Here is a 10,875-nt window from a genome sequence, read left to right as displayed (position 1 = left end):
ACAGGTACTTGATGTCCCTGCTGCGGGAAGCTCTGCCAAGACCTTCTGTTAGACTCTGATAGGAAGATAAGTTGTCAAGCCCAGTAACAGTGTTTGGTGGTAGCAGTCAGAGGGCAAGTGCCAGCAGAGCTGGCGCTAGGCGTAAGCAGACTAAGCAAGAGGGCCCCTATTTGCTTTGACAGTGTGTGGGGCATGGGGGAGAGGGGTGACAAAATATTCCTGCTTAGGGCTCCCAATAGACTAGCACTGCAGCTGAATGCCAGGTCCTGTAGCACACCACTCAAGGAACAATCCTATGCCTCCATCAGTGTGAGATTATGGGACAAAACACATCTTGTAGGCACCAAATTCAGAATGTCCTCTCAAATAAGGAGTAGAGTAGTGTTCACCATTCCCCACTCCATGTGTGTGAAGGGGGGGGACTCCCCTTCCCCACCCATGACAGAACCCCTCTAGCTAGCTAGCTCCTTCTCTGGCCCTCATCCCACACTAACCGCATCTCAGCAGCATTCGTGGTGGTTAGCCTCGCAAACCCTGGGGAGGTAGGGAGGCAGCAGCCTCATTTCAGAGGGGGACTGAAGCACAGGTTGGACCTGTCTAAAGTCACACAGGGATGGGTGTTGCAAAGCCACGCCCTGAAGCCAGTCTCCACATCCCATCCCATCCCAGATACAGAACCACCAGCCTATTCCCAGCCGGGGCGTGCGAGGCAAGGACCACGGCTCCCCGCTGCCCTCAGCCTGTGTGAGGCAGGCAGACGCTCCCCCGCTCACGGGGTGCCTGAGGAGGAACCCCATTCCCTCTCCTCAGGGGCCGGGGCGGGCCCCCTCTTCCCGGCCCGCGGGGGCTGTGCGAGGGCCGGGGGCGCCACTCTGCTCCCCTAGCGGCCCCTTCGGGCAGCGCCGCGGTTTCGGGGGGGTCGCTGTGCGATGTAGCACCGGGGAGCCGGTCGGAGCGGAATGGTGGAGGCACCGTCCGGCCGCCTCAGCGCCCAGCCAGGGGCCGAGCCTCCCGGCCCGCAGGCGGCGGCTCAGGGAGCAGGTACCGTGGGGGTCTCGGCGGGGGCGGGATACGGACGCCGCCTTGGCGGGACAGGCGCCTGCGCTCGGCCTGAAGCCTGTGCGGGCCCGGCAGGCACCGCCCATCCCCTATGCACCGCCCCGCTGGCTTCCCGGCCGGGGCTGCGGGGCCGGATGCGCTGAGCCCGCCTGGGCACTGACAGGCGCGTCTGGCTGGGCGGGGAGCAGGTAGGCCCGCCCCGTGCCCGGGGAGCTGGGGTATGACGGGGGGCCGGGCTGCCGCGGGATAGCGAAGGAGCCAGAGTGAACACGGGAATTCACAGCCCAGGGTGCCGCTGGGGCCCAGTCCCGGGCCTGGGCTAGCCGGGACGTTGTGCCCAGTCGTCGGTGTGGGCATCGCTACCACGCTCCATGGCAGCGTACAGCCCAGCTGCGAGCGACCCTACCACGGCGTAGGTACCACGGTTATTCTGGGACGCCCTAAGTGGCTGGAGACCTGCCTCCTTGAGAGACTATCTCACTGCCACGTGCAGCTGCCACGGGAGTCGGTGGAGGCATTTTCCATGAGCTATCCCAGATTTTCTGATTCATGTTCCCCCGCCCCTTGGTCCGAAATCTCCTGAATCTGTTGGCCTTCATGGGCACACTGCACAACCCATCGTTTTTGGAGGGAAGACTGAAGGGCAGGCTGTTGAGGATAAGGATCTTGACTTAAAGTTGTATTTTTTCCTGGTTTTAGAGAGCCTGCTGTTTTATTTAATGGATCCAAAAGGTGCTTACATATTCAGTGCTTTTTATGTTTATGCAAATAAAATAGTAAAACACTAACTACTGTCAACTATTTAGTCCTTTGAATGTGGGTTCTGCCAGAGGATTCCAAGCCATTTCTGATATGTTCTTTGCTGTTCTGATAGTCTATTTTCTACCCCACAAGAAAATCAAATATGAAAAATAATAGCCTCAAATCCCTCCTTTTGTTGATTTTAATGTTGCTGAGTTGAAGCTCTCTCTAAAAGGTTTCTTTATTTAATAGAAATTAAAGTTTCAAAGTGTCTAACCCACACCAAATGTAAAGGGTCAAAGCAGTTCATTCTTTAGCTCTGATTTTTCTTTAACCATGGGTCACCTGATCCTGCTTTTACAGTTTTATTCCTAAGACAATTAACTCACCACATCTCTCACTCTGAGATCAACACAGTTACAACATCACTGCAAACAAGTTTTCTTCCTGTGATTTCATGCTCACCCATATGCTGTCACGGGACTTTTCAGAACTTTCTTATTCTAAGCTCCTGGCTGGAGTCTTTCCTGCCAGTCACATTTGGCCATGGGGCAGAATAGTCATAGACTTTTCATCTCAAGTTCACTTACTCCTAGGCTCCTCTGCAGTTTGACTTTTGAAAGCTGCTGCCACCACCACAGCATTTCTCTTATCTACCTGAAAGGCAAGGCAGAAGTCTTTATGTGGGTAATGCACTTTTAGATAGAATACCACCAAGCTGAAGTACAGTGAAATCTAGGTAGATTTACCAAGTGCCAGAGATCTGGCTTGATTTAAGTAGTTCAGGAATTTGCTGCCTCCTAGAACCTGAGTAGAGTCTCTTTAGAGCTTTTTCTTGTGACCAATAGGTTGAAATATGAAGTGGGCAGGTGGTGAGGGGTTTGTGTTATTTTGAAAAAAAATCTTGTGGGTGCTGTTTGTACAGTAGCTATCACAACCAACTGAACGAGCCCTCTGTGCACTTTGTGGTGGGCACCTTAGAAATATTATAGAAAAGTACAGCAGGGGACAGGCTTCTCTTTGCACATGTCACCTGACACTAGAAATATGTTACTGTTTACTTAGGAAAAGATCATCAGATTCTTTTGTCTCTGCTCATGATTAATTTCGGTTTGAAAAAAAGAATTATTTCTATATTTCCTTCTTTCCTTTTAGTCTGGGTAAGATGCCAAAGCTCCAGGGGTTTGAGTTCTGGAGAAGCACGTTGAGAGGTGCTCACTATGTAGTTGCTCCTATGGTGGATCAAAGTGAACTAGCTTGGAGACTACTGAGCCGTCGCCATGGAGCCCAGTTGTGTTACACACCTATGCTGCATGCTCAGGTCTTTGTCAGAGATGCCAATTACCGCAAAGAGAATTTATACTGTGATGTGTGCCCTGAGGATCGGCCACTGATTGTGCAGGTAAAGTCATTAAAAGGAATTTTAATTTTACAGTGTAAGCTCTGTAGAGCTAGTCCCTGGCTAAGTGTATGTTCTTATGGCATATTTTGGGCGTTACCATAATATAAATAAACTTGAAGAGTATGCTGCTCCAGAATACTTGTTTATAGCCCTTTACTTGAAGTGCTGTACAAACACTAACTCATGCCATATACCTGAAATTATTACTGATCTTATCTGTAAGAAGAATTCTCACCCCTAGAGTCTTGCCTGTTCCATGAAGAGATAGTAATGGAGGACATCCCAAGAAAGAAATTTCAGTTATAAACAGAGCAATGTATTCTTGAGAGACTATGTAAACAAGTAAGAGCAGGGAAAAGGTATACAGAACCTTCTGAAATGAGTGAATCACCTTAGGTCTTAAAGTTTCCTTATTAACTTTAAAATTGAATGTTTTAAATTTAACTTTCCCTTGTAGCAGCAGTGATACACCTTCCCCATTAAGGTATGCTGAGTTTCCTCCTTGGCTGGACAGGTAATCTGGTGTCTTGGCTGAGATCTAGCCCTGTAGTTCCTAATTTTGATTCATCCTTATTTAAAAAACCTCATCTAGGAAATACCACTTTTTTGTGTACATCTGGTTTGGGCTTTCCCATAGTAAAAAACTCAAGGAATCCTAAAACATTAGATTATAACATCCTTTTAAAGCAACTCAGGTTTTTAGATAGTGAATCAAAAGTCAGCAATTATTGGTCTTTGTTACTCAAATTACAAGAAACAAGTGTCATAAGTGACATCTTGATATATTTTGGTCTGTTGCTGAACTAAGTCAATGGCTTGAATTTGACTTGCCTAACATGAAGTTGAAGTTCCTCCTAATCCTTATTTGGAGAATTGTTGAACATGAGCCAAAGTTCACTTTGCTTGCCTTTTTTACAAAATTTAAATAAAGAAAAACAAAGTATTAGTAGCACTGAATACTAAAAAAAAAAATGCTGTTAATGAGACAGGTGTGCTTGTTTCACACAACACAGTTGTTTTATGTCAGATGAGATATTGGTTTGCTTCAGTTATAGGTCCAGTTCTGACCTGAGCTTCATCCTGTACTAGCTATTAATGGCAATCAGGGCAGAAAAGCCAGTCTCGCAGAGATATGTAGTGCTGAAAGTCATCAGAAGTTTTAAAGTTTATCCTTATACAGGAATTAACTCCTCTCTACTGCTCAACTAAAAGCTGCCTGACCACACTTTGTTGAATTTGAGTGTCCACCATCATGTGATCATTCAATCAACTCTTCCTTTATTAAGACACTATCTGGCATTATGTCTTCTATTGAAAATAGGTCCTCAAGCCTTACCTGGGCACTAGGCAACTTCAGTTCCAATTTACCCTTGTTACAAGGCTTCAGGTTCTCAGTTCCCTCCAATCCAGGGAGCTCTACTAGTCCCCTTACAGCTTCTGGCTGCTCTGGAGAGTCTCTGCCCTGGTCCCTGCACTCAGCTCCTTCCCCCTTGGCAAAGGGATTCTACAGCCCTCCTTGATGGGACTGTGCTGCAATTCAAGCAGGCTTCCCCAGCCCATCAATGTCCAGGTTCCAGCCCTGCTCCACAGAGTCATTCTTGAACTCACATTTCATTCCCTTGGTTCAGGCCCCCTGCCCTCCTTTTTGGGTTGTGATTTATATGGGCTTCCCCAGCCTACCAATCTCCTTTCTGGGTCCCATCCCAGGGATTGTCTCCTCCTGCAAGTTAGCCAACAGCTGGGTTTTGTCATGTTAAGGAGGTACCTGATTAACACCTGGCCTCCTTCCCCAGCTAGTCTGGTGCTCCCTTGAATAGCTGTTTACTTAAAGGGCTCATATGATGAACAGGAGTTGACTGACTCCAGGTTCCACTAGTCCTTAAAGGGCACAGACTGCCTTGTTACAGGATAACATCTCCAAAAAGGTCAATCAGTTTAGAAACCTCTGCTCTAGTGTTTTGGGTTTGTCTAGCTAAGTCATCAGTTTTCTCCATTTTAGGGTATAAAAGTTTTCTACATAGACTCTTGTTGGGTCATACAGCCAGTCATAATGATCACACCTTACCCCACCTCATAGCTTCCTTCAGCCCTTCCCAGGGCTCAGCAATCCTTCCCCTTTCCATGCAGGGGATTTTTGACCCGCCTCAGTAGGTGACACTACAGGGTGTAGCAAGCCCAATTTCCCAGGCCTTAGTGTCAAGACCTTAATATGTGAAGCAGCCAAGTGCTTTGATCTCTATGATCACATTGTCTGTCCCCAAAAAACTATTTTCTGTTGAGCTAACTTGCCTGGGAGCTACAGCTATTCCTCCTCAACCCTTATTACACCAGTACCTTCCATCATACCACTGCTTTCATCAACTCACCCTCCTACTGGCTGCAGGCTTCCTTTATATCTCCCAGCAGACCTGGTTCACAGTTGCATGACCTGGGCGGTAAATCAGGCACAGGTGGGACTGAACCCAAACTACCATACAGAGCAATTTTACCCTATAACAGCCCCTGTTATGCTGTTTGTTTTGTTTTTATATTTTATTCATTTTGGACAGTGAACCTTACTAGTCTGTTTTCAGTTTTAATCATCAAACCATTTTTGTCATTAGCACTGACTGGGCTTTGTAAAACCTGTTTAAAATGACTACATTTGGAGCCTAAACTATCTGACTGAGTCCCCCTTAACAAAACAGCACAAAATGAAAACACACTTGCTCTTGATGAATTCATATTTTGTATGTGTTAAATACTAATTTGATCTGAGACTGTGAACAATTGATTCATATTGTAGCTGTGCTCCACATTCTGCACTGGTTAACAATCCACCTGTGGAATGTAATGTTGATCCTGTTGGTATCTACAAAATCCTGACTGGCTCAGGACCCAGTTACCTCAGAAACATCCTTTCTTCCTCTCTTCTGCTAACCACCTATGTATATCCAGAATGCTTATTTTAGATAGATATGGATAGTGAATGCTCTCCTTTGGAATCCACTCTCACCTGGCCTTGGCACATATAAAATGTGTTATAAAATGCATCACTTTGTCTAGGGTTTCTTTTGACTTTGGCTCTGGAATGCTAAGCTTTCTGTGTTTTGGGGGGAACTTTTTTGGGGGTGAGGGGAGTTATTTAAAGTTGTGGCTCTGCAGCAGTTGCATGTCAAGGCTTATATATTCATTTAATTTGAGAATCAGTCTCTGCTTCTAATCTAAGATACGTAAATTGTACCCATACGCTATAGCAATGAGGTCCTTTATAAGTAGTAGTAATATTTTGTCAGTACTTGAAATTGAGCCTTGCCTAACTTTTTACTTATGTACATCTTCCTCAGTTCTGTGCCAATGACCCTGAAGTGTTTGTCCAGGCCGCACTGTTGGCTCAGGATTATTGTGATGCCATAGACCTGAATTTGGGTTGCCCTCAGATGATTGCAAAGAGAGGTATGTGCAAATCTGAGCTCTGAATGAACAAAGCAATGACATGTTGCACATCTAGACTTACCCTATGGCAGTGCAACATCTGTGGATCAAATCCTGCCTTGATGTGCCTGGCAATTCTGTTGAAATCAGCAGAGTTACACCCATTTTAACCAGGACTGGGTTTGGTACCTTGTAAGTAACAGAAGCTAAAACTAGTTGCTTGAAGTGTAGTTCTACAAAGCACTGCTAGCCAGTTTTTGTGTGCAGAATATCTATCCAAAAAGTGTCATTTTACAGGTTTAAAAGGGTTTACTAAAACCTTCCACCATCAGAAACGAGAAAATTTTGATTTTAATTATTCAGTCAAACTTCTTAAGGCTTCCTTTAAAATAATCTCTTGCAGGCCAACATTTAGGGTCTCCTGTGTCCCCAGTGCACATACAGAGCTTATTCATGTTAACTTCTGAAAAAATGAGAGTTGCAGGAGGGTTAAGGAGATTGCAGGGATATCTGTGGGGAAAAAGAAACAGATATCAGGAATTCTGGGCTAGGTCAGGGCATTTTAGCTGAGAAGAAAAGGGAGGAACCAAAAGTTTGCTAATCATCTGTTCCTCAGTTCAGTTTCCTGAGCACAAGTTGTTTTTTAAGGGTTGATAGGAACTATACATCGGCATCCAGAGACGATAGACCCTTCAGTTCTGCCAACCTTAAACCCAGAGTGAATTTTTACATACAGTTCTAAAACCCTGAAAATAGGACTTTGAACTGTCAATGCATTGATCCGCCTTAAGGAGAACTAGAGAGAGCAGGTTGTGGGGTTTCATTGTTTAACCTGTGAATCTGGGGTATCATGGGAAGCAGAAGAATCTAGCACGTCCAGTTTGGCAGAAGAGGGGAAGAGAGTGTGTGTGAGTGAGAGAGAGAGAGAGAAAGAAATAGAATCCTTTAGGATCATAATTTTGTCTGTCTGTGCCAGCCCATAATGTGCTATTTTGTTACAGGTCATTATGGAGCATTCTTGCAAGAGGAGTGGGCTCTTCTCCAGAAAATGAGTAAGTCCCTGAAAGGGGTCTCATTAACCGAGGTCTCACTTTGGGAGAGAGTAGGCTGGGGACATAATATAGGGGAAATTTAGTGTATTTTATTTTTTATTCTGGTAGCCCCACAACATACTGGGCACTGACCACACACACAAAAAAGACCCAGATTGTATTGGCTATCTTGAATAGGCCCTCTGCTTAGCCATGATCATTTCTCACAAGCATCATGGTAGAGGTGAGTCTTGAGAAGAGGATGATGACTTTATAGGCCAGTTCAGAGGGGCATTCCATGCATGAGTGGTAGCATGGAAAGAAACAGAGACATTTGTGGGAGAAGTAGACAAATGGAGATCAAGGCTGGCATTGTTGGTAGAGCAGAAGGAACAAGGGTTGACGTGTTAAGAATAGAGAGTGAATAAGTAAGAAAATGAGCTGTTAAGGGCCTTGAAAGTAAGGAGAATGAGGACTTAATATAGTGGAAAGGGAGGAGGAGGCTCAGTAAATTAATTTTTAGCATTTGATGGCTTTCCTATTGCAGTTCAGGTTTTGACTTCACTCTTTGCGACCACTCCCCTAGTCTGTGTAGACATACAGACAGTGCAGTATAAATAAGGCTACGATTTAGTCACAGGTATTTTTAGTAAAAGTCATGGACAGGTCATGGGCAACAACAAAAACTCACAGCCTGTGACCTGTCCATGACTTGTACTATATAAATGCCCTGACTAAAACTTAGGTGCTCTGGGCATCTCCTGCAGTTGCTGCTCCAGAGTGCGGGGCAGCCTGGAGCCCTGCCGCTGCTGCTCCCTGACTGCTACTTGAGGCCACCTGAGCAGGAGCCGGTGCAGCTGGCCCTGGTGCTACCTGAGCTGTTTAGGTGGCCCTGAGATCAACCACACCACTTGCTGCAGAAATCCCAGATGTCCCAGAAAGTCATGGAATCCGTGACCTCCGTGAAAGACTCACAGCCTTAAGTATAAACAATACAGTTGTCGCAGGAGTGCTGGCCCATTAGGCCATTCTGCAGCACAGATCTTGGGGAGAAGAGACTCTCTTCAAAGCATTGTGCAATCCACTTACCTGTCTTTTCAATCCTTCCCCAGTTTTGCTTGCTCATGAGAAGCTCTCTGTTCCCATCACATGCAAAATCCGTGTTTTCCCAGAAATTGACAAGACAGTGAAGTATGCACAGTTGCTGGAGAAGGCTGGCTGCCAGGTAAGGAGGCAGCTGCTTCCAGTACTATTGCATTAGACATAAATATCTTTATAAAGCACCTTCATCCAAAGATCTCTGTGTTTTGTGGAAACTGATAGGTTATATTAATTTGCAGATGGAGAAAATGACACAGAGAGTTGTGACTTATTCATTGTCATACACAGCAGAATCAATAGCAGAATCAGCAATAGAACCTGAGTCTCCTAACTTGGAGTGTCCTGCTCTTACCATTGCACCATGCTGCCTCCTTCACTGGGAGTGAGAATTTTTGTCTAGGCACAAGGCTGTAGGAGGCAACATGAAAGTGTGAAATCAATGTGTCTGTGAAGGGACACCTTGTAGCAGACACAGCCAGTAACAAATTAGAAATAGGAGGGTTTCCTGGGATTTATCTCTAATTAAATTGTACAAATTGGGAGGGACCATCAAAAATGAGATAATATAACAGATGGTGGCCTGGCCTTATGCCCAAAAGCAGCAGGTTTAGCCATGTTTGTTACTTGTTCCAAAGTGAATACCAAATCAGTAAGAGAGCTGAGGATACAGGAATGCTATAGAATCTCCCAGGAAATGTCTGTGCCTTGTTAGGGAGTGGAGAGTTCAGAGATGCCCAAGTCCTTGTCACAGTATGTCAGCTGATGGCATTTCTGGGGCCAGAGTCCGCACAGTGGTTGAGGTAACATTGGGAGTTCTGTGGCATCCCCATACATGAGCAGAGGGGGAAATTTCCTGGTGTAGCTTTTTTGTTTCTAATGATCCAAGTACACTGAAAATTAAATGAAACTTTGCATCCTAGTTACTGACTGTCCATGGCCGCACTAAGGAACAGAAAGGACCTCTTGCTGGTGTGGCATCCTGGGAGCATATCAAGGCTGTGAAGTAAGTGCACCTATACAGATATCAACATGTGCGTGCATCGATGTGCATAGTCCCCTTAACCCCATACCCAAGGATTAGACAAGCTTCTGGCTAAACACGTTCAGTTTCCGTGTAAGGTTTGGATCCAGAATGTGGTGCAGGGGCATCAAAGGGGAAACAGGAATTTGTGATAACGTTAGAAGTTTCTGATTCATTCAGCACATTGTGAGCAGGTTGTTTTCTGTTTTCTAATTCTTTGTTTTGTGTGATTGTTCTCTTCACTTTTGTAGGAAGGCTGTGAGCATCCCTGTGTTTGCAAATGGAAACATCCAGTACCTCAGTGATGTGGAAGAGTGTATGCAGAAGACAGGAGTGCATGGTGTCATGAGTGCAGGTAAGGAGAATGAACTTTATTCTATAACTTTGTTTCTGAATCCCCTTGATGGATCCATGTTAGCCTAATCTATTAGAAACTAAAGCCAGACTCAAGTATGGTTGGTTGAATGGCCTTGATTTGAAGAGGACTGCTCTTCATCTGCATCTCCCTCATACTGGCATCTTGGGTCAAACAGGTCCTTCTCTATGTCAGGCTGGTCACTTATACAGTTTTCATTTCTTTGTTTGATCTCTTGAACCAGGTCAAACTAATATATGGAATTTCCCCAGGAGGTGAGGCTTCTGCAGGCTTGTTACTTGCCTAGGTATTGCATTAATTATCCCCCAGTGGTTTTGGTTCCATCAGGAAATATCTGTTACATCCCCTTGGAGCCAGAATACATTTCCTAGCCCATCAAAATATATGTAACATTTATAAAGTTGATAATCTTTGGATCTTCCAAGTGTCTATTATATCTATCACTCTGTCATCCAGACAAATCAGTACATAAAAGGTGTTGGTGTATGGTTTCCAGAAGGCTGAGGTGGGAAGTGTCAGAAGAGAAGACTTGTTCTGGACCTTTGGTTTTTGTCCGTTGAGTGACTCTGTGGCTCCTGGTTGGTATTTTGGCATTGTTGCAAACAGAAAGTGTCATAAACAGATAGCTAAGGGTTAATGTCTCTTTCACCTGGAAAGGGTTAACAAACAACACCTGACCAGAGGACCAATCAGGAAACAAGATACTTTCAACTCTCAAAGGGAGGGAAGC

General features: G+C 45.2%; 1 protein-coding gene across 3 annotated transcripts in view; it reads left to right on the top strand.

Annotated features, from left to right (window-relative positions):
* Positions 1 to 991: 991 nt before the first annotated feature.
* The window catches only part of DUS1L (dihydrouridine synthase 1 like), a 36,601-nt gene continuing 26,717 nt past the window's right edge, over positions 992 to 10,875 (top strand). Inside the window, exons 1-7 of one of the 3 annotated variants that reach the window (XM_032764473.2) lie at positions 992 to 1,041; positions 2,956 to 3,202; positions 6,529 to 6,637; positions 7,618 to 7,668; positions 8,760 to 8,872; positions 9,669 to 9,751; positions 10,021 to 10,124. In XM_032764473.2, coding sequence (XP_032620364.1) covers positions 2,966 to 3,202; positions 6,529 to 6,637; positions 7,618 to 7,668; positions 8,760 to 8,872; positions 9,669 to 9,751; positions 10,021 to 10,124 — 697 coding nt within the window. In that variant the 5' untranslated portion in view covers positions 992 to 1,041; positions 2,956 to 2,965. Of the gene's footprint in view, positions 1,248 to 1,382; positions 1,472 to 2,955; positions 3,203 to 6,528; positions 6,638 to 7,617; positions 7,669 to 8,759; positions 8,873 to 9,668; positions 9,752 to 10,020; positions 10,125 to 10,875 lie in introns of those variants that run through there. The other 2 variants (XM_075071950.1, XM_032764472.2) reach the window with 2 other exon arrangements.

The sequence above is a fragment of the Chelonoidis abingdonii genome, chromosome 13 (assembly GCF_003597395.2).
Source record: "Chelonoidis abingdonii isolate Lonesome George chromosome 13, CheloAbing_2.0, whole genome shotgun sequence".
Classification (NCBI taxonomy): domain Eukaryota; kingdom Metazoa; phylum Chordata; order Testudines; family Testudinidae; genus Chelonoidis; species Chelonoidis abingdonii.
The sequence above is the reverse complement of the archived record's forward strand: the minus strand, read 5'-3'. Positions and strand labels throughout refer to the sequence as shown.